The following is a 24,278-nucleotide window of genomic DNA, read 5'->3' as shown; positions in this document are numbered from 1 at the left end:
CATACCATCGGCGCCGGTAGTCACCATTTCTCATTGTTAGAAAAATCCAACCGGAAAGCTGTTGGCCGGGGGCGGATTATAAAAACGTAAACAATGTATTCAGCTATATTTTTTGCTCACGATGAACTCCCACGCGAAGAAAACTCTCACGATCTTGACACAGTGTCGTGAAATACTTACACTGTCAACTCTCGTTCTTGTACTTGTAAGATTAAGGCAGCAAAAGCGTGCCCAGTTTATCCGCATTTGTCACTTCCCGTTCGTGCTCTGTGCGTTGAATCGCTAGTTAACAGCCAATCAGAATGACCAAATGTCCCGACTCATGATGCCGATTCAACATGCTGAAACGCCCACCAGACTTGGATTGCTGTATCCTAGGCCTGATCTAGGCCTTTACAGACCAAACCATTTACTGAACTGAAATGTTTGTTCATTTTCTGCACTGTCAACTGAAAAAAATGTTCTGTTTTTGTATAATAATGGGATAACAATTTGGATAGAATATATAATTCAACAAAACAATCAAGGTCTAAAAATATTAACAATAAATCCAGTGCATCCCATAACTGACTGGTATCGTGCTATTTTTTTTCCCCACACTACTGTTGGGACACATCACAGCAGTACGGGACTGAAAGGATGGCTGTTTAGTCCATTGTTTATTCTTTTTGTAATAAACGGGTGACAGGACCCGTGTGTAACAGGCTTAAGTTTGTGTAAGGGAGCACCACCAGTGTGCTTAGTTTAACACCCATGACTCACTGGCCACGTCTCTTTGTGTTGAAAGCAATTGAAGGAGTAACCCAGACGCTGGGGCCACTGTGCATCAAATTATCTGAATGCATGCAAGCCGCTGCACAGTGTCTTACTTCGGCTGGAGTTATGCCTGAAAAGGGGCCTGGGTGGCTTGTGTTTGCAGCTCTGAACCGACCGTACCGTGGGGAAGACAACGGAAGTGTACCGCTTGGGGGAACATCCTTGTGCCTGTGTTTTCCTGAGGCCCTAGTTAAAAGTAACTTTGGTGACGCGGAAACAGTTTCATACCTGAACGCTTTGTGTTATTATATTGCTTTGCCAAAAAAAAAAAAAAAAAAAAAAGACACATTCACACAATCTGGCGACTCATTTCTTTTCTTGAAATCTACACCATTAAATTTGCTTCATGGCTGGTTTTATTACACGTAACCCGCCTCCTCCTCCTCGTTGTTTAAAATGCATACACAAAGAAGTGGAAAAGAAAGCTGCTTCAGAGGAAAGTGTACATTATTTTTAATCTCTTGTTTTATAATAATTTTCACCCTGCCGCCGGAGATGGGTCATCAGCTTCAGTTTTTTATAGGCGATGGGGGTTGACTATAAACAAGTTTCCATCTGTCAGGGGGGATCTGTTGGTCCGAGGCGAGTCCCGTATAATCTGTCAATGATGATGAAACATCTGCTGTCCTGGAGCAGCCACATTCCTCCTCCTAATGTCCATTGGTCTCGGCCGCCGAGGCCGGGGTCGAAGGGGTGGATGAGCGAGACACGACCGGAACTTTCTCCCCACCGGGACTGGACGCCGAGGCCACGACATCGGAAGTCGTGAGCCCCGCGGGGGACACCCCGGCGGCAGCGGCGGCTGCCACCCTGGCAGCGGAAATGGCAGACACGGGTTTAGGCTGAGCCTGAAGTCCGGGGCTGCAGATGAGGTGGTGCCGCTCCCAGTCTTTGTGCTGGCAGAAGGAGCCGCAGTAGCGCGCCGCGTTGCAGCCGCTGCACGTCTCGCTGGCTTTGCGGCCGCAGTTCCAGCAACACTGTGAGGACACAGAGGAAAGCGTGTTTGTAAGGGAAAAAAGTAAGTAAAGTCCAGACTGCGCTTCATTTTTCACAGATTTTGATTAACTGGCTTTATTCAGTGTAGGGAGAGCTGGAGCCTGATTTATGGCATACTGATTTATGTTTACACCACACACAGAGAATTTTATGAAGTTGTCGTAGTACACGCTTAAAAAGACTGCAAGTCAAAGTTTTTAGTAAGTTAACAACTCAAATTGAAGTACCGGTAGATGTATAAAAATGTTATACATAGTCATATGAATTCATGGTTAATTTGCATTTATTCAAGCATAAGTCATACCTGTAAGACCAAAACATTTATGTAGAATAAATCGGATAGTTTATTGAAACACAGAGTGATTTATTGCTTGTGTTTGTTCAAAAAAAATGGGAAGAGGACCTTGAAAAAAATAATTGCATATTAAAAAGCAATATTGAGACAAAAAAATTGCAATTTGATTTTTTTTTCCCCAAATCGTTGAGCCCTACTATGGATAAATGCAGACAAATGGTAAGAAACCAGGCAGACTCTGCAGAATAAAAGTAGCCAATCAAAACGCAGTTGAGAAAATCTCACCCCCATGGCGTGTGCTCACCTCACTGGAATCCTCTTGCTCATTGATAACCATGATGGCGTCCTCCTGAGCCTTCCTCTTGGCGTCGGCCAGCGTCTTCTCCATCTTGGCCCGCTCGGCCGCGATCATCTCAAAGGCTTTTTGCTCGGCCTCGGCCACCGCCTTCTGCACCTCGTCCATGGCCTGCCTCTTCACCTCGTTCACTGCGTCCTCTGCGCGCGGGAAGGGAGACACTGTTCAGTTGGTTGACATGAACGACAACGACAGGCGGTTCATACGGCGACTTCTCACCTGCTTTCCTCCAGATTTCGTCTGTGACGTATGCCGAGCCGGCTCGCGGGGCGAAGTCACGCTGAGACTCTGGAAAGAGCGCACAGTTAGGGCCTAAGTATTCCATTCACAGCTGCTTACGTATAGACTGCATATTGAGCTATGTAGAGTTTTGCGCCATACAATGCTGCTGACTATTCTTGCTACCTGTAGTTCACATTTACACCTGCATGTATTGCATTAATTATTCATGTCTAGTTCTCACTTTGATAGCTATGATTGCTGACGTTCATTCCATTCATTGAATAGTATTGTGACAAGCAATGCTGCTGACTATTCTTGCCGCTTTTTGTTCACATTCACAACAGCATATATTTGCATTATTCATGTCTAGCTGTCACGCTACTGCTGATATTATTTCATGAAAAATGCTTTCCATGTCTAATTTTGTGACATAAACTGTGCAGACTATTTGTGCCGCCTTTAGTCCACCTTCTCATCTGCATACAGTGTGTTGTATTAATTATTCATGTGTAGTTGTCACTGATATTATTATTGCTGTCGTTCATTCCATTGTGTAGCTACGTGACATGCAATGCTGACGATTATTCTTGCTGCCTTTGTATACAGTATATCTTATTCATACATTATTGTCATTTTCATTTATACAGTACTTATTGATCCATTCATAGTTTATTTTGCATCCAGTGCTACTGACTATTTTTGCTGCCTTTTGTTCACAATCACATTTACTAATTATTCATGCTTATGTGTCCGTCCACTGCTAATATTAACTATTTCAATAAAAACTACATACGGTATACACATTGACATTTTGTTCATACATGTTTGGCGTTGTGACATAATAGTACTGACTATTCCTGCTTCCTTTTGGTCCCTTTTATGTTAGTTGCTGGTTTATCTAGTTCACAACTACTTAAATATAGCATTTATTGATCCATGTAAAGTGTTGTAGCAAACTATGCTGCTGCCAAATCATGCTGCCTTACAACCGAATATTCTGTTTATACATTGCTTTTTCATAAATTGTTGTCACACCATCGTCTTTCATTCAAAACCACTTATATATACCACTTATATATTGATTAATTATTCATAGATGTGAAGTTTTTGACTGACTATTCTTGAGGTGTTTTGGTCACTCAATGTTACGATTAATGGTGTCTATTTCAATGAAACTGCTTTTACTCAGTATTTATTGACGGATGAATAGTTTTGTACGGCTAAATGTGTACTAATTTGCGACACACAATGCTGTTGACTACTTTTGTTGCCGTTCACATTCACTTCTGCAGCACTTCTATTTATTTTTTAGCATAACCTTATCCAACCCATAAATTTTCACTTTTAGAACATCTCTATCTGCAAAGAAAACCGGTCTCTCATATCTGCTTTGGAGACGCAACAGAATTGTTGTTTATCGTCGTCTGATGTGCGATCTGACAGCCTCAGAGAGGAATGTGTTTGGCTTGGATGGGGGGGGGGGGGAGGCGGGCCTACAAGCTGTGTCAACATTCTGTCGCTGCCTGCAAATCTCTCCCTGCCTGCAAATCACCTTCATTTCACAGTATGTCATCCTATACGTTCTGCATCATATGCACTCACGGGCCATAACATCAGGTATGCCTGCAATATTTAATAATATCACAGCCTTACTCTTATTAGACCCGGTCTTTGTTGATGTGTATTTATTTATTTATTTTTCTCCGATGGATGGGCTGTCTTCCCGGCTGTGTAGGGGCCCAGATGGTACTCGCGCATGTTGGCCAGCTTTGTCTCTCCGAGCCCACAGGACGGCCCTTCTGTGGCCGATATGGCCCAGGCCGGTCCTGGCACCTGTGAATGTGACTGCGGCCCAGCAGGGGACAACGCAAGGCTGGCCTCGCAGTGCACGGCTGAGGGTGGTGGAGTAGTTCCTGTCTCCACTAGAGGGCAGTGTCAGTCTTGTACTGAATTGGTATTGCGCGTTCTTGACCTTTTTAGGCCTCTTGGAATTGTTGTTTTGTAGGGTCTCAACATGCCCAAAAATAATCTGCATTAATTTCAAGTGCACAATTCCTGGTGACAGCGTATGTGTTTGATGGGTTCCAAACATAAGCTCCCACAACACACAAAGTAGCATCCCCTGGAATGTTACACCAAATAAATAAATAAATCACCCCTCGATTTTAGTGTCACTGATTGATACAAAATTGGGTGGGCTTGTCTATCATAAAAACGTCTCAAGGACGCACGCCTGAAATTAAACACGAGGTCAGCCATTCTGAGTATGAAGCAGCCATTTCTGACCTATTCCAAGGCTTGTAGTTTGACACACTCCTACTAGGTAATTTGCCCAAATGAGCCCCAATTGAAAGCAGGTGTCCTAAACAGATGGGCAGTGCTAAATTGCCAAGCTTTTTTTGCCTAAGCCATCTAATGCGGGCAGAGCGTGCCGCCACAGTTTTACGATGAGTTAGACGATTCTTGGAAAGTTTTTTTAAAAATTACCCGAGTGTCCTTGATTGAAACAAAATTGTGTGAACATGTCAATCATAAAAGGACACAGGAAAACGTCTCAAGGACCCATGCTCATAATTGAACTGGAGGCCCGCCATTTTAGTTTGAAGCAGCCATGTTCAGCGAATTCCACAGCTCGTACTTTGACAAACTAAAGGGAATTCACAATGAGCCCGAATCAGAAGCAGAGATGAGTGATGCTGATTTGCCAACATTTGAAAGATGGAACATAGTGGCAAAATTTGATGACGATTTTGAGGATTTGTAAAGTTAGAAAAAATTTGCCCCACAAAACTTGTGAACCTGTCACTGGTGTCCATCAATACAGGACGCATGATAAAGCCTGAGGACCCTTGCCCGAAGTACCCAATAGATCTTTCTTGATTTGGTACAACAATACGACTGCATAGTTAGGGATGAGCAAATGAAGAAGAAAATCCTCACCAGACTCTGCAGAGTGGGGGCTGTGTGTTTTGGAGAAGGGTGCCGAGCCCCCTTTGCGAGCGTCCTCCTGCTCGCTGGAGCGCCTCCTCCAGTAGTTGAGCTCCTCGCGATCCGACTCCTGGCACCGCCGCAGGACACTCACTGACCGCCGTGTCTTTTCCACCATGTCCACGATGGAGTTCAGCACCTGGACACGACAACATTGAGTTAAGACTTCATTTCAGTTCTATACATTTTGTCAAAATTGTAGTGGGTGCAATTATAGATCGAGTATATGGAATTGAGCTACAGCCACACGATGGCACAACTATTATTCTGATTGATAAGCCATTTGCGTGGAAACAGGGATTCGGAACGCTCAGATTAAATCATTAAAAGTGAAAAAAACCTTTCACAAAATACTTTTTTGTTTATATTTAGATAGTATTTTTTTATGTTCTATATAGTTTAAAATATTTTTTTATATTTCACAACAGGAATAAAACCTATCTAGCAGTCTATTAAGGAAACAGAATACATTTTAAAAATGGTTCATTTATTTATATGAAGTTTATATTATAGTTATTATATAATACATTAATAGGATTTCCAAAAGACTGTTTAAAGTATTTTTTATACTTCAAAGTCAAAAATCAGTGTCACAGCTTTGTGTGTGTGTGTATATATATATATATATATATATATATATATATATATATATATATATATATATATATATATATATATATAAAGTATATTTTAAACTTCACCAAATAACTAACTTTCAATCGATCAAGGAAACAGCACACTTTTTACATAATTTATTTTATTTATGTTTTATCCTATTATGTAACTTCTTATACTTCATAGAGGAAATAAAATTTACCTGGCAGTCGATTAAGGAAGCAACATAATATTATTCACTTATGTGTACGTATTATTTTATATATTTTTTACTTCACACTGGAAGTAAAATCTTGCAGTTGATCAAGAAAACAACTTTTTTTTTTTACATTTACACTGTTGTATACTGTAAATAATTTATATTTTATAATTGATGTATTTGCTAGTATTTCTTTTATATTCCACAACGAAAATAAAAGGTAAACTTTCTAACAGACCCAGAAATATCGATCAAAACAACTGTTGATCGTTTTCACCACTTGTTGTTAGGCAGAGTTCAGGGGCCTGAATCGGATCTGCCCAGTAGGCCAATTAAAACATGTCTAGGCATTGTCAAGCCCATTAGGCCGACACACACTAAAAACTCTGAAAGTAACACTGTCAGATTACGAAACACACTCATGTTCTGTATTAAATATAAACATGTGTGGCTGCATCTCTTAACCAATCAGAGGAGACCAAAGAGACCCTTACGTGGTCTAGATGCCTCCATTCATCAGCCCACTCCCTGTCAGTCAGCCTGTGGTCGACCGGCTCCTCGCGGTAGCCCCCGTTAGTGCCTGATTAAAAACACACACAAGTGAGACCAATAATTAACATTCTTCTTAATGCAGACGACGCCAAAGGCCAATAAGATGCATCATCATTCCAATCTGTAACATGACATCAGTGTCCTCACATGGCATGTAATAAACACACCGTTTGATTTTTTGCACTTAAGTGACATCATCATTGGGGTACGAGGGGAAGAAAAAATGAGTGAGATGAAGGATGAGAAAAGGGTGAAATGAAGAGAAGCCCTGTGATGTAAAACAGACTTTCGGCACCCGGAGCCGGAGCACATCTGGAAGTCAGCTGTCAAACACGCACTCACTCACACACACACGCACGTACTGACGCACACACACACCAAATGTCTCTGCTGGCACCCTCCCCTTGCGGAGCTCCCCACGTTCCAGTAGGGAGACACTGAGGCTGAAAGCAGTGGCTCCGATATTTAAACACAACCAGTCGCGCACTGTTTGCGATCATAAAAAAACAGATGCACACACTACACGCACACATACACACAACAAAGCCATAGGAAAGCGCCAATCTTCGTAAAACGCAGAAACAAACAGCCGACAAGAAGCCACATGCACGCTGGGCCTGTTGAGAAGAAGAATGATTCTTATGTAGGCTCGCCTCGGCCTCCTGGTTCTCATCAGCGTTCATCAGTTCAAAGCCATGCGTGTGTGGACTAGTGTGTGTGTCTCCAGTTAAGTGGCGGCAGGCGGGCGGGAGGCTGTAAGACAAGGGACTAAGACCTCATAAACACAGCACCTCCACTAAGAACATATCAAGGTGTGTATATGTGTGTGTCTGCTACCGCGGTTTGGAACCAGAGCTGACAAGCACCCTGAAATGGAGGGCAGATATACACCAGAGTCCATCCAGTTGGTTATGGACAGCGCACCTCTGTTTATACGCAACACACGGACGATACACCGAGCCACCATTCATGGGGGCGCCACTAAGCAAACACAGGAGACCACCCTTAATCAAGCGGGCTAGTCAGCGCATGTCAAAAAGGGAAAAAATTAACAAATAGAACTCACAGAGGGTGAAGGGTTTTTTTTTTGTTTTGTTTTTTTGCAGGCACAATGTTTTCTGATGGCGGATATTTTTGTGTACGCAACAAATCCACATACTAATTGACAAGTTCATGTGTGGTCCGCTTTTGGTGCTGCCTCCAGCACCAAATACAGCACACATATATACATATACACATGTACACACATATACATATACACACACACATATATGTATATATATATATATATATATATATATATATATATATATATACACACACACACACACACACACACACATATATTTCTGACTATTTTGTGGTTGAAAATTTTAAGCCTGCCGTAACCACGTCTAACTATTGGTGTGGGTAGTGTAATGCGATTTTGGTAAATTTGATGGAGGTGCAAGGCACATGTCCAAAATGCCCCCTGATTGCTTAATCAATCATTTCCATTTAGTTGTTGTTGCTATTAATTACCCGGCAGCCTGGGTCTGTCTTTGAGCTCTCGTATCTCCAACATGCGCTGGCTGTGCTCGCGGTGCAGGATGTGCGGCGCGGCGATGTCGTCAAGGGCGTAGTGCTGCAGGGGCGGAGGCGTCGGGTGCAGCTGGGTGTTGAGCGGCAGCGGGTGCGCGGGGCTATGGCGGGGAGCCGGGCTGATGGTGCAAATGCGCTTGGCAGCTGGCTCCATGGCCACGGGCGGCCGTTCGTGGAAGCCGTTCTCCTTGACCCTGAAAGTCGTTGGCGGGTTTGGTCAGACGGGCCTCCGCCAGATGGCGGGGGTCTTAAATTCCGTCATCCGAGCTCACCTGCTAGGGCTTGGCCTCTTGACGGCGGCGTCGGAGGGCTCCATGAGGAGCTCGGAGGAGTCCGGAGAGGAGGCCATGGTGGTGCTGAGCAGGAGGTGCTCGTGTTGGGACAGATACTGGGCCGGGGTCTGCTTGGCCGCACGCGCACAGTGGAGGAGCTCCCGCTGTAGCAGGGGAAGGTTTGCCTGCAGATTAAAAAAGGAGAAAAACCTGTTTGAAATGGTACATAAAATGCGGCTGACTATTTTTGCTGCTTAGTGTTCACTCACATCTTCATATACACTATATATACTAGTCCGGGTGTAACGAAAACTGATTTGAATCGGTAAATCGGTTTTGGTTTAAAAGATGTGAGTGCATCGAATTGGACCGAATCGAACGTTCCCCTTTAAAATGTACCATCCTTCAATAGTATCGCACCCCATGTATCGAAATACGTATTGAATCGTCTTTTATTGGTGATACAGTACAGTATTGTATTTATTGATGTATATTTGTTACCCTACTGTTGCTGTTATATAGATCATTTATTGATATATATGTGTATGGTTATTTTCTTTTTGGTTTTGTTATTTTGCCACAAACAACGCTGCTGCCTATTCTCGCTGCCTAATCACTGACTTGTGTGCTCCATTACAACTGGGGCAAGACATTTCCATTATTGGTAAGAGTACAATTTGGCCACAGACATGCAAGTTGACACACACATCTTGGAAACATTTTACAGCAAACCCTTCCAACCCCCCTATGAGTTTTTTTTTCTATTCAGAACTTCTCTGTCTCCATCCTGTCCTCAGCATTGCTCTTTTTTTCCCCTTTTTCTTCATCGTCCTTAATTAGGAGCAGACGCTGGTGTGCTTGCAATTACACCACTTCCTCTCTCTGGTGAGTAAATAAAACCCAAGAGTTGCTTTTTTTCATTTTGTGAAGTATTATTAAACCATCAGGACTGAGCTTTTCTCAAGCAATGTTTTCATTTCTTCAGAAGTATTTGGACACATGGCTGTTATTACATTAGTCTGCCGTGAAAGATCATCAGGTTTGCCACAGGGAATTATCCACCACTTAATAGTTCTGAAAAATATTGATTTTTTTTTTTTTTAGAAATAATGTATTGCTGTGATGTGTTACTGTAACAGCCCTAAAAAAATAGTATATATGCTCTTTCATTGGATGGCAGAAGGTGCAATTAACCTGTGTACAATTATTGCATATTTGCCGTTCACTATTCACAAATTCACCTATTTGTGTTTTTTTCCTGTCGAACCAAGCTATTTGCTGAAAAACTCATCTATTTGCATTTTTTGTGCCGAAACATCCTAAATGCCACATGATATCGGCAAAAACACCTCTAATAGGAAAGGAGTAAATCTGTGTAAAGGGATTATGTTGACATGATATCAACTGAGGGAGAAGCTTTGTGCTATATGTTGGGGAGGAGCTATGTTTAGTCTGTGTTGTTAGCAGAGAGAGTCTTTGTGTGTACCTTTACATGCACTCTTCCGGTGACTTTTAAAAATTGTTTTTAAATCAAATCATCTGTAAGCCTGATCGTTAATCAAGGGTAATGTTTTAAGACGAGTTTCATGACATTAAACTGTTTTGGGATGATAGCTTGTGGTATTTTTACTGTTTGAACAATTAAACTAGACAAATTACGGGGGCGTATATTACTCGCAGTTTTGCTCTACTTGTAGATTGTTGCCAGATTATTCATAGACCAAAAAAGACCAATCATAGACACCAGTTCTTAGACGTTGTTAGTCATCTTTCATTTTTTTGTCTAATTCCAACCCAAGTTACTAAAATAAAAGTACACTTTATTATTTACATGTGTTTACCTTTTTCAAATTTTCACCAATTCAAATTGTATAAATATTTTACAATTCGTTTTTTAAAAGATTTTCGATTTTTCATTAACCTTTCATTCACAAGTTGCTATGATGTCATGTAATTTATTATGTAACAATATCCCATTGTACAGTATGTTACGTTTGTATTTGTATATGCTTTTATTTTGCTTAGTTTTACTCTGTTGTCGGTATTGCAAACAATCTATTGTCAATTTCCTTACCTTGATAAATAAATTAAATTTGGATTAAAAAAATAAATACTACATATATCTAAGAATAGTCCAAAGATGTGTATGAACAGTCCAAAATGGTCCTTTTTTCTGTCTTTTGGTGGTCCGGAATACCTTACTGTAGCCACATTTTGTGCCATTTTCTTCTTTATGTAGAATATGTGTCCTGGTGTAATAAACGTTAGTAAACACTACATAAAGAAAGTAAAAACAGAGGAAGACTAAGAGTGTTTTTTTTTATCCATGTACAAGGGCATAACTCTGTTTGAGTTCATCCCAAAGGTCTCTCTCAAGGTCTTGCTTGCTTTTGTGGACTGGGAAAAAAAAAAAGGGGTCTTCCCCAAAGTGTTCCCACAAAGTTGAAAGCCCCGAAAGAAAAAGGGGGTGGTCTGGCTCTAACCCTCGGGCCCCTAACCAGTGGACATTTGAGATGAGGCGCTCACTCTTGTTTTTTCTTTTTAACTTTTTTTTTTTTTTTTTTTTTGGCGGGGCGGATGCAAGATCGGCGGCGCCTCGGCAGCTGAGAGCTCTTCACAGGACAGCGGCACTCAGAGCCCATAAATATTTTTTAAAAAGTGGAGGGGGGGGGGGGGAGGCAAGACTTTATAGGCATGTTTCACACTTCCGACTTTTCCATTTCCCCCCTCCCTGTCCCATCTGCCCACCAAAAATCCTCGCTTCTCTTTCTCCTAAGAGAATGAAGTTGCGATCCCCCCCTTCTGTCATAAATTAGTAAAAGCCACAGAGCTTTCTCCTCTCAGGACAGACGGATGGAGGTGAGTGAGAATCCGAAAAGAGCCTCTGCGGGAAGATTTACGGGCTGCTTTTGGGACCGAGAGGGAAGCTCCTAAAAAGAAAAAGTATACACTCGATGAGACGTCTCCCAGTTACAAAAACGGGTTCTCGGGGGAGCCGTTTAACACACAACGTCATCTGTTGTACATCAGGTCAGCACGCAAATCATGATGGTTAAACCATTTTGAGGAAGCGTTTGCTCAGTTCAACGTGTCACGGGGTCGAGTGCATTCACCTCACTGCTGCCATGAATTGAAAAGGCAGCAGATAAGAAGAATAATGGTGGACACTTCATTAGGTACGACTACAATTAAAAGACGGTTTGCAGTGGTGTACAATTGCATCACAGCTTCAAAATGGTTTGCTCTATAGCATTAGATAATATTAATTATTGTGATTCGATATTTTACATTTATATACATTTTAAAGATGCTCTGCAATGTTCAGTACTTTAAGGTACCCCTCATTTTCATAAATATATTAAGAAATTAATAATGTATTATTTTATTGAACATTTGATCGTTCATATTGAACTTTTCTATTTACAAACTAATATGAATAATAAAATAAAATGTGTTTATGAAATGGTTTACTATATTAGATTGTGCAGTGTTAAAATATGTGATGATGATGACGATAATAATAATAGTTGTATTCTTTTTATGTAACTACATAGGATACCCCCAAATATGTAAGTCACTGTGCAGTATATATTAAAGAAATAATAGAAAATGATGTGTTTTATAAAATATGTTATATAATTTTATAATATTTTATATTATATTTTATAATATTTTATCATTTTAATTTTTTAAACAATATTTTATATAATATTTTATTAATTTTGTATCTAAATGTGGTATCGAAAATATTATTTGATTATAACTTATTACATGTCATCCATCCATGCTGTTATTTTTAAAACCTCTTAACCTTTAGAAGGTTGCAGGGGGGAGGAGGGATTGCTTGAGTCTATCCCAGCTGACTTTTAAACGAAAGGTGGACTTCACCCTGAATTGGTCTCCGGCCAGTGGCAGGGCACACACAGAGACGAATAACCATACACACCGTGAGCGCGAGAGCGAGAACCGATCCCACAAGTCAGGAGAGTGTACCACCTTCATCAGCGATGCAAACTACATGCAATAATTATAAAATTAATGGTAATATTACGACTACTACTACACTACTACTAAAAATAATCATCATCTCATCGCCATTATAATAATAGTGTATTATTATTTTTTTGAATATTTAATTCATTTTAATTTCATTTCATTTACAGTACGTATGACTTTTGTATCGTGTTCCTATTATTATTTAGCCACAAAACTATACCCCCCCCCCACCCAAAAAAAAAGAGAGAGATTAAAAATCCTTTTTAAAACAGTGTCCCGGTCCTGGCTAAACAGAATAATTCCAAAATGTCATCAGACTATGCAGGTGTTCCTAATGTTGTGGCCTGTAAGGCACAGAGAAGGTCGAGGTGAACTTTGAGTGCCGGGCTTGTGTTTTCAAATGAAACCAAAGCATAAAATAGTCTTGTTAAAAATAAGAGGGAAGTAGACCAAGCAAAAACAAACACATATTTTGCGGGCGAGAAGGTCAAACGTGAATGTTTACCTTGAGAAAAGGAATAACAAACGGCCTCAAGGGGAAGTTAGTGGCCTCCTGAAGCCGCGAGTGAAACTCCTCGATAGTCACTGTTGAATTCTACGAGCAGAAAAAAACAATCAATATACATTGGAAGGAGAAACCGATGTGATGAATCTTATTTTTTTTGGGACGCGTACCACCAGCGCTAGCACTAAGCTGCGGACGCTGTCACCGATCTCCGGCGAGATGTCGTTGCCGAACTGCTGCAGCGTGGTCAGGAAGCGCTTAAGCTTGCTCAGTTGCCGCGCGCCGCACGTGGCCGGCAACTGCTGGTTGGCCAGCGACGAGGACGACGATGACGAAGGCCCGTTGCTGTAGCGCTGCGGCGGCGACGGCACCGCGCTGAGTGTCGGCGGCGAATGGTGATTCCCGTTAGTCACTGTGGAGAAGACGGTAGGAAAGAGGAGTGTAAGAGAAGCAAAGGATGCTGGGAGGAATTAAGTCAGTTGGTCGAGAAATTATCATTTATGTTCTATAAATAATGTATTTTTGTTCCTCTATCCATGTCAGCGACTTATAGTCACTGGCAGAACAATGAAATGCTTTCCGACTGAATGGCAGAAGGTCCAATTAACCTGTGTATCCACTAACTGCCATTGAAAAACTGGACATTTTACCATCTGAGACTCACTGGCCATGCCTATTTTTGTGATGTTATCACGCATGCAAATATGTGAAGCCGCAATGGCTGCGTAAACAAGATCTGCCAGAAAGGGGCAGGTGAAACAAATGACACCTGTACTTTGATGTCTCTGATGCGGCATGTGTCCAAGAGGGCAGAAAACAAGAACTTTGCGTGATACCACCGTGCAACTAATTATCTGAATGCGTAACCCGCAACGGCTGAGTAAACATTACTTTCGTACAAATGTCCTGATTCTGCGACTTCTGTCCTCTGTGACACTTGTAAAGCCAATTGTTCCTACAACTCATTGCAGTCGAATGAAGTTCAACACCAACTCTCCCTATTGTGCAACCGTCACAGAGGATGGCGCTGACCTCCTCTAATGATTCGATTGAGGGTTGCCGCGTTTCTGAGTGAAAGGGCTCGGTTCAGGCAAACAAATGACAGAAATACACATGCTTCCATTTTGCAGGCTTTCCTTGTGAAAGTCAAAGACGCACATGCTGTGGTGGAGAAGGAGGCCAGGCGGGGGCCACTGGGGTTGATGGATGGCAGGGGGGGCATGATGATGGCGGCACTGCTGCTGCTGCTGCTGCTACTGGGAGCTGATCTGGAATGAGTCTTAGCATCCACAGGCGAACCGGGCATGGCAGGGCTCTTCTTCTCTCCACTGTCTGTAAGAGAGGAGGCCAAACTTAAGTGGAGGGTCCGATTCCTACGCAAAGTTGGTACGCTTGAACATTTGCTTTAGGTTTCACTGATTTGCTCAAAAAAATTAAAAAGAAAAAGAAAAACATTCATACGAGCGCAGACACCACTCCTGCTACGTTGTAGGTGAATTTGACAAATTCAAAAGTGAATTAGAATTAAAAATATTAAAGTGTCTGTGAGACGTAATGCAGCATTTTGCAGTGATTGTAAGTAGTGGAGTTGATAATGCAATATAACAATGTTTATTGGTATTTTTTCCATTTCTGACAAATTTGGATAAGCAAGCATGCCTTGGGTCAAATTGACCCACTAATATTATTGCTGTCAAGGTGAAACAAACATAACAGGAGGTTTGAAATTGAGGTATACACAATGTTGTATACACATTTTGTTAAGTTTCTGACATTTCTGTGTAATCAAACACACTCGCTGTGCTAGGATTGCTTTTGTTGCTCTTGTTTCTGACACATTAAGGTAATTAAACATAGTTCTGGGTCAAACTGACCCAGTAACATTATTGCTGTCGCTCAGAAATGAACCGAACCAAAGATTTCAAAGTTGAGCTATAGACAATACCTCAGAAGGGGGCTTAAAAATAAGCTATATATTTTTTGTTTGTCCGTTTCTTACACTTTTAGGTAACAAAACACGCCCGGGTCAAAATGACCCAAGAACAGTATTACTGTCCCTGCGAAACTGATGTAAGAGGAGGTTTAATTATCAGATATTTATTACAATTCCTTTGTTTCTGACACATTTGAGTAATTCAAATAATTAGTATTCAATTAATATAAAAAATAACAGTGGTCAACAGCATATATTAAATCAGACATGGCTTCATGTGTCCCTAAAACTAATTTTGATGCTGTTAAAAAAATTCTGTACTTTGTTTCTAGCACATTTCAATTTTTTTTTTTTTTAAGATATTTTCATTTTTTGTTTTGAAGTTTGGCCTTCAGTTTAAAAGCTTGTGCAATATGGATTTTGTCAGTTATAGATAGCTATGATTATGTTTCATTAAAAAAAATCCACCTGTTGTCCTTAATTCATAAATGTTACTAAACATATTTCAAATTCAATTGTTATATTTACCTGATGTGCTAGAGAAAAAAAACAATGGCAGATTTGGAAAAAAAACGAATCTAGAAAAGTTTGCTTGCATCTCTGATTGAAACATTTTGTGCACTTTTTAAGAAAGTATAATTAAATATAATAATTATTTAAAATAAAATTTCACACAATTATTTTTAATTGATTTAATTGATTAAAAGTTACCCTGGGAACATTCTTGCTGTTCCTGAGAAACAATCTGGAAATGTAAATGAGCGATAGACGAAGTATATTAATATGTGTATTTTTTTCTGATACTTTTCAGTAATTGAACACCCGGGGTCAAATTGGAAGATTATTGGCATCCCTGCAAAATGAGTGTAACAGGAGGGTTAAAAGACCACAAAAAGCTTCTTCTCGTCATATGCCTGGGCATTAACCAACCCCCGCATCAAAGAGCCAGATGTCTAAAGTTTAGCCCCTCACTCTCGACCATTCAGATCACTAACAGAAGAAATGTTAAAGAATGCCATTGTGCGCCTCAAAGACTGCCCCTTCATTGAGAGTTGTGGCCAAGAAGGGGGCCGGGGGGGGGGGGGGGGGATAGTGGCGGGGGGCTGCGAGAAAGAAAAGAGAGAAAGTGGGCCGGGACTGTTTCACGCTTTACTAACAAGATCGTCAAAGCTTTTGAATGTTAAACGCAACTTTTCAATATGCCGTCGCCGCTGAATGAGACCACCAGATAAGGGGGCATGGGCCTTGTTTGGGTGCCAGGGGTGTCATTTATGCGGCATAAGGAGATGCCTTTGTTTGCCGCAGCTCCATGGAGGCGGCGCCCCCACCCCCTTTTGACCCACCATCAACCACCGGCATCTCCATTTGGAGTGGATCAGACTTTTCTAAGTGCTCCAAGAAAGGACGATTAATAGACACGCAAGGCCCGGCGGGGTCGAAGTTCAACCTTGGAGAAGGCCTTTTAAATACGGTTTCATGCTCTTTCTGAGTGGCCTCGCCTTCAATGGCGCCCTTTATGTCTCTTTCACGGCCGATGAACTCTGCGCGGCCTTGTGCAACAGGTTACCAAGTTTATAAAGATGGAGGCCTTAAGATGTGAGTGGGCCACACATAACAATGGAGACAGAGTTAGGCTCTCACGAGGGCATTAGGATCTGAACCTCCGAAGGCTCTAACACAAAACTTTACCCATTCGTAATAGTTTAAGTACAGAAAATCATCAACATATTAACACAGTATCAATAAGCCCTGAAACAATAGATATGATATCATGGATATTGACATGATATGGAAATGTTATGCTTGCCATGTGGTATTGTTTGAGAACCATTGAATAATAATGAAAAACAACAACTATATAATGAATTCTATATCAAGAATATCTAAAAAAAAATAATAGACATTTCATTTATTATAAAAAACACCATATATATGTGTATGTGTAAATGTAATGTGTATATTAGGGCTGTCAAACGATTAAAAATTTTAATCAACTTAATCACAGCTTAAAAAATAATTAATCGTAATTAATTGCAATTCGAATATCTCCAAAATATGCCATATTTTTCTGTAAATTGTTGTTGGAATGGAATGGAATGGCACTTCTGAGTCGGATTATGCACGGGCGGTCATTCTGCGCATGTGTTAAATGTGTTAAATATTTTGATGTGATCAATTACAAAATGTAATTTATATATATATATATATATATATATATATATATATATATATATACACATATACATATATACATACATACATACACACATACATACATATATATATATATATATATATATATATATATATATACATATACATACTGTATACACATATATATACATACATATATACATATACACATATGCATGACATGGAAAAACAACCATTGAAAATGATGTTACACAAAAATAAGGATGCACAATCTTGTGCTATCCATATTTCTGCCCCATTCCCCTCCCACCTCCTCCTCCTGCTGCTGCCCATCTGTCGTGCGCATGCAACATCTTTGACTGTTCAGCCTGCCTCTTCTACGACTGCACACTGTGGCTTGGCTGCCATCGCTCCACCTGTTCACCAACAAGGGGTGCAGGAAGGATGGACACACACGCGCACACACACACGTATGTATAGGCAGTGCCAGTGCACAGCAGGATACAGCCTGCAGCACACACACACACAGACACTTGCGTATGGTCAGGAAATTAGACTGACATCTCAATAACACAATCAATGGAGCATATGGCCTTCATGTCAACACTGAGAAGACACAACACTTCCTAAAGCGGGGTACGCAGATACCAATAATCAGGCCAAATTTGAGCATTTTACGATCAAACTCAGCTAAGGTCCAATTATCGGATGTCTCTAAAAGATAATCCTGAGCAATTAACCTGTAGCGTGGAGTATGTTCAGAGTATTTCTTGCCCATCACAATCTGCCCGGTGAACGCTCGCGGCCAACAATCATTAATGTGAAACCTGCTCAATATTTACGATGACAAATCCTCGTGTGGTCAACACATAGGTGGGACGAGCCACAGAGTGTGATGTGAAAGAGAACGATAACCAATCATGAGCTCAATTGATCAAATTCCTACGTAGCAGATTAATGTTGAACGGCAACGCAAACTAAAACTGGCATGGATATGCAAACAGGTAAATATCACGCCTGGCTCGAATTTACAATCAAAGGTTGATCTTATGACCCATTGCACATTAAAAAGCAAAAAATGCCTGATATAAAGTGATCAGAGCCTATCCTTGTATGTTTTGATGGTGTAAACACAACTTCTTTGCTCGTTTCCCCCTGGTTGAGAAGCAAGAAAGAAAGAATGTTTTTCTTATTTCTAGTTGAGCAATTAGAGCAACCGTAAACAGCACAGGTATTGCAATTCATGCAATTCAGGCGATCATTTTAATAATCGATTAATCCGTCAATTATTTTGTCGATGAATCTGAAAAAATGTCTATATTAACATTCCTTTGTTCAAAAACAGGATAGAGGATATTTTTTCAAATTAACAGTGCAGAAAATGCTCAAACAAAAATGAATAATGATTCAGTTACTGGTTTGGTCCGTATCATGTCAGGAACTGCCCAAAAATGTTAATCATTGTTTTCCAATGTAAAAGAAAATGTTTTATTTTGATTCAACACCAACGGAATCAGTCCTCTTTCATGGAGGACTACAGAAATTGGAGATAATTTCCTGTTGAGTAGCTGAAATTCCAAGCATTTGGACAATTTTAGATTAAAAAAATGGAATCCAAACAATTCATTGATTATCAAAAATAATCATTGTTTAAATTGATAATTGATTAGTTGTTGATTAATAGTTGTACCTCTAATAATTTTATTGTTAAAATAACTTATTTTACATTTTTGACATACATGATTCATTTAAAATGGGAATATAACACAAGTAAAATGAACAATTTCATATATGTTTAACATTTGTTTTTATCAAATAATTGTCGATCCATCTTAAATGAATTAATTATAAATGAGAGAATAAAAAAAAAAGAAGTATTGTTTTAGTATTAAATGTTTAGATTATATTACATTTTTTTCTTTTTTTAAAATCCCATCTGCCCATATTAAAAATCAAATGTGGGCCTTGGTTGATCAACTGTTAATAAATTAATAATAAATAGTGGAATCTAAAAAAGAGAAGGTAAAATAAAATTTTGACATACATAATGTATTGTAAATAGTAAAAGAAAATATCAGTAAACAGAACAGTTTTATATACACATTTACCAGTGTATTTATTTGGCGTATACAAAAATAAGACAGCTTTTTCAAATGTTGCCCTTGAGCACAAAGTTTTGCCAAGCACTGGCCTATAGTTTCTTCTATTACTGCTACAGCAGTCTGGATGGCCTGTGGCACTCTGCTGCCTCTCACAGGTCGATTTTGGTATTACATCATACATTGTTATGCCTGTACTGTGGTGTGCTGTTCATGCGGAATACGCAGCAAACTATACAAGCAGTAAGCACACGCTTGCCGATTTTTTTCCTCGCCGTGTGAGGTCGCTCACATTTTGAAAATTGGTTAAGACAACAAGGGGCCTCAGGTGTTTGCCAATTAGATGAGCATGCACGGTCGCGTGACTTCATGTGGCCGGCGAGCACCTGAGGACAGTCAGATGCAACAACCTCGATCAGATTCGTTAGGAAGGTTTTTGCCTTCTTTCTATTTATTTCTAAAACAGAAAGCAAAGCGAAAGCCATCATCTGCCTTCCAGTAGCGTCTTATATAAGGTTGCTTAGGCTTACGTAGGTTCTAATGATTGTTACCATGGCAACCTAAAGGGAACAAGCATCTGTCCCCCGGTTGCTAGCCAGGTGCTGCTTGTTTGTTCAGCTTCAGGTGACGCACGTGCGCATTAAAACATGTAATTGCCTCGAACAAGGCGGAAAAAACAGTCCCGTAGCCGACGAGCCACTGCCCCATTTGAATGTTAATTGAGGAGAACACGAGAAGTCGAGATGCATGTCAGTGATGTCACACAATGAGACAATGTAAACAAATGTTCAGCGCTTATCACGCTTATGGTTTTACTCCCAAATTGACTTTTAAAGTGTATCTGTGTGTTGCTATCTCTCGACCGCCCTTTTGGAGATGAGGTGAGAAGAGATGTAACGCAGGACCCACTCATTCATCAGTGACACACAATGCGGGAACACTCGCATGAACTGAAGCGTGCGTCATCTTAAATGTGTCTTTAAAAAAACATTTGAATGCACTTTTGGTAAAATAACAATTCCAAAACCTGAAAAACTGATTACGTTTTAGATTTAAAATAAAATAAGATCATCCTTTAATGATGGCCAGGGGGGAAATTCACATTACAGCAGCACACAGCAGATTGTTTAAAAAAATAAATAAGTCGAACAATACATGCAGTAGTGCAAAGCTGTAATATACAACTACTTTTTTGAAAGAAAGTGGCATGTGATTTTTGGGGGGGAGCTGCATTTTAAGTGAGCCCTCATTCATCACGGGGGACATGTACTCAGCAAAATATAGACCAAATAAAAAAACTATTTTTAAACACATTCAAATGTATTAAAACACACTTTAAACAATGGTACGTATTGGAGTGTCTGTGTTGCCTTTAGGAGGCGGGCCTAGCGGGGGCGGCGTCTGAAATCGCACAGTAACTGGGTGTAAGCTGTGGCTAACAGCAGCTCTCGCGTGAGAGTGCTGATCATGGTTTATGTTTTTATGCTCTGCGGAGAGTGACGGGCATTTGAACACAAATGGTGCAACCATACATGTAGAAAGACAGTCAAACAATACTTAAATGCATGTCTTATTATTTATCATTTTACTTTTCTTTAATTCTATATCCCGCATTGTATTTTATCTACCTACTAATAAGCCTCCTGCATGTTGAGGATTAGCTCTTGTGCTAAAACATTTTAGCAATGCATGGTTTGTCCAATGTGTCTGTGATGTCCATATCAAATAAATTATAATTTAATCACATATTCTTTAAAATCAGAGAAAACCGACTAAAGTTACTGCAGTTTACGATGCAATTGTGACCATCATCTTCGTGTATACACAAATGTATGTTTTGCACTGTCCCTTGGTGCCCAAGGAGCTACACAATGGATAAGTTAAATCATGATGCATTAAAGTAGAAATCAACCCAAACATATTTTTTTCAAGGATATGTTCCCAGCAGGCCCACTAGTTGAAACACGGCATTCTGATTAATATTGCGTTTGTGGAATATGAGTTAAGCAGCAGAATCCACCCCTTTTTAGACATCTCAGGGGGAGGCCATTTTGTCCCTTCTGTCAACTGAAAATGACATCACAGTTGCTCGGGGCTCGGATAACAACCAATCACGGCTCACCTGTCTTCTGAAGCTGAGCCATGATTGGTCGTTACCTGAGCCCTGAGCAGTTGTGATGTCATTTTCAGTTGACAGAAGTGACAAAATGGCAGCCCCCTGAGATGGCTAAAAATGGGTGGATTACCTCTTAATCCACAAATGCAATATTTATCAGAATGCCGTGCTTCAATTAGTGGGCTTGCATAGAACATTTTCTTGAAAAAAGTATGTTTGGGTTGACTTGCCTTTTCACTGTATGATTCTTGAAATTCTATTCAATTACATAATTTATGTATGTTTTTATATACGATACTGTAGAGTGCTGTTTTTCCTATGAAAATCACATTCCTAAAATGTTTGTGGCTGTTTTATATGGGGCTGAAAAGCATTAATGGCATTTTGTTTTTCATTACGAGCGTGGTAGCCAAACAAATGATTCTTAAGTCAAGGCACCACTGTAAATTGCTCGAAAGAAACGGAGGCGACACGTGTCCACATTTTAGAAAGGCGACACCGCACGCATCCCCAAAAAGCCTTTGAAAACAGCGCGCTCGCCGACCCGCCAAGTGGCGGCGAAGGTTACGACGACAACAACCCGACACCGAGAAGATCACACGCTGTCGAGTGGAAATGGTTTGCGATGCTCGTGTTGGCAACACGTGTGTTTCTATGCGTGAGTGTGCGTGTGTATGTGTGTGTGCAGGTCAAGAGGGAGCACACGACAGAGGAACAGATGTGCGCCGCATTGTGGCGCTTGCGCATGGACGGACTGGGACCAGGTGCGGCCTTTGTCTGCCTGGCATTTAAGTCCACTCGCTTGCATTCAGTCGCCCTCGTGCCTCACGACAACCTCCCCCTCAAAGCCCCTCACAGCCTTCCATGTGCTCACAATCGCTCACTAAGAGAAGGGCGGGGGCACTGAGGTTGGGAGGGGCGGGGGGGCTTTTGGAGCAACCCCCGCCCCCAACCCTCCATGTCTCCCTTTCACAGGTGACTGTTGGAGGTCCCAGCTGGCCATAGCTCTTGGCACATGAGATCCATATTGTCCAGTCCAACAGTTCGTCAGAGCCACAATGAGGCTGTTGATTGCTCTTGTTGCACTTTGGCTGTTTTTACGGAGTTTCCTCATGACGAAATGTCACGTCAAAGACCCCACTGGTCACAAACTGGCCATCACGTCATGTCACAGGGGCATCGTTTCAGAAGGTGCCGACTAGAGATGGACCATTATGTTTATTCGGGGCCGATACCGATTATTAGTAGTCAAGGAGGCCGATAACCGATATTTGGAGCCGATATTCATTTTCAATAAAAAGGAAAATATTGGCGTCAAAATCTAAAAAAATTCAAATAAAACTTTGTTTACACATATTTTAAGCAGGTTTGTTGAACTTTTTTTTGAGATTTGTAGTGTCGATTTTTAAGAATTATACATCTTGGACAATATACAGCTTTGTTATTAAATTCTAACAAAGTTCAGGGAGCTCCCAGTGTCATCAGCACGTCTTATAAAGTTAAATGAAAACTTAAAAAATGAAAAAAAAATAAGAATAAAAAAAGATAAAACAATAGCTCCCTATATTTTCTACAGTAAATAAAGTTCTCCAAAATTTCAGAATGACAGAAATGTTAAAATTTCACTTATCTTTGTTTTTGATTTCAAAGAAAAAACAAAAAAGTGCAGAATGTTGCCAGGGTCAGTAAAATCTCTTAGAAAGTTAACTGAAAATTGACGTAAATAGTTCCTTGTAGTTAACACAGTTTGATTAATTCGGCCATCAGATTTTTAAAAAAGGCCGATACCTATATGCGTCAAAATGCCGATAATCAGCTTGACCGATAATCAACTCGACCGCTAATCAACCCGGCCGATAATCGGTCTATCCCTAGTGCTGACTAGCGCTCAGGCTGAAGAAGGTTTGTTGGTTAGGTGTGAGCAGGGAGAGGCAAAATGGAGAGGCGGGGGGAGTTTCAGGAACAAGGCTAGAAAATACTGTTTTCATTCGGTTTCATCAGAAAGACAAGCATGGCTGTCAGACTCCAAGCCAGGCTGTTTTTCTTGGCTCCAGCAACCACCTTCCCGCGCCATCGGCTACATATTTGGCGCAAACCCAACATCAACACGCCACTCTCTTCGCTCAGGCCCAGGGAGGGGTAAGAGGCGGCCTTGCGGTACGGCCGAGATATTTAAAGGTGAGAAAAGTACCGGACTGCGCCAGAGGATAAGAAATCAAAGAGGAGTAGGGGAGGATACAGACAAAGTGAGGTGAAGGACATTGAGTCAGGATAAAAATGTTGGTGTGACTTCCATGTGAGAAAGCACAGATGTGTTCCTGGAGCGAGAAGAAGCCCTCGCGTAACCTCGTCGCTCGGTGGGATGATTAGAAAAACACAGCTGTAATGCAGCGTGCCGCGTATTGTGGAAAGAAAAGGAACCGAGGGATGGAATTGTACTTAGTGGGAGAGGAACTGCGAGAGGCCACTGGCGAGGCACACAGACGTTATCCATTAAAGTCCCAAAAAAAAGGAGGGAGCAAAAGAAGCACAGTGATGTCGTTCTGGAAGCAGGGGAGGATTGCACGGTGTTGCACATGAGGTC

The 24,278-nt window shown here is 40.8% G+C and overlaps 1 protein-coding gene across 1 annotated transcript in view; it reads right to left on the bottom strand.

Moving 5' to 3' along the window:
• Window positions 1–1,075: 1,075 nt before the first annotated feature.
• The window catches only part of cbfa2t2 (CBFA2/RUNX1 partner transcriptional co-repressor 2), a 30,973-nt gene continuing 7,770 nt past the window's right edge, over window positions 1,076–24,278 (bottom strand). The window contains exons 2-11 of the mRNA XM_086041482.1: window positions 14,551–14,724; window positions 13,563–13,804; window positions 13,393–13,482; window positions 8,892–9,076; window positions 8,560–8,813; window positions 6,981–7,066; window positions 5,625–5,811; window positions 2,682–2,750; window positions 2,412–2,602; window positions 1,076–1,793 (exon numbers count right to left, since the gene is read on the bottom strand). Of these exons, the coding sequence (XP_085897608.1) occupies window positions 1,467–1,793; window positions 2,412–2,602; window positions 2,682–2,750; window positions 5,625–5,811; window positions 6,981–7,066; window positions 8,560–8,813; window positions 8,892–9,076; window positions 13,393–13,482; window positions 13,563–13,804; window positions 14,551–14,698 (1,779 nt within the window). The 5' untranslated portion in view covers window positions 14,699–14,724 and the 3' untranslated portion in view covers window positions 1,076–1,466. The remainder of the gene's footprint in view (window positions 1,794–2,411; window positions 2,603–2,681; window positions 2,751–5,624; window positions 5,812–6,980; window positions 7,067–8,559; window positions 8,814–8,891; window positions 9,077–13,392; window positions 13,483–13,562; window positions 13,805–14,550; window positions 14,725–24,278) is intronic.

The sequence above is a fragment of the Filicampus tigris genome, chromosome 9 (assembly GCF_054856515.1).
Source record: "Filicampus tigris isolate MCC_2025a chromosome 9, RoL_Ftig_1.0, whole genome shotgun sequence".
Lineage (NCBI taxonomy): Eukaryota > Metazoa > Chordata > Actinopteri > Syngnathiformes > Syngnathidae > Filicampus > Filicampus tigris.
This window is presented reverse-complemented; position numbering and strand designations above follow the sequence as displayed.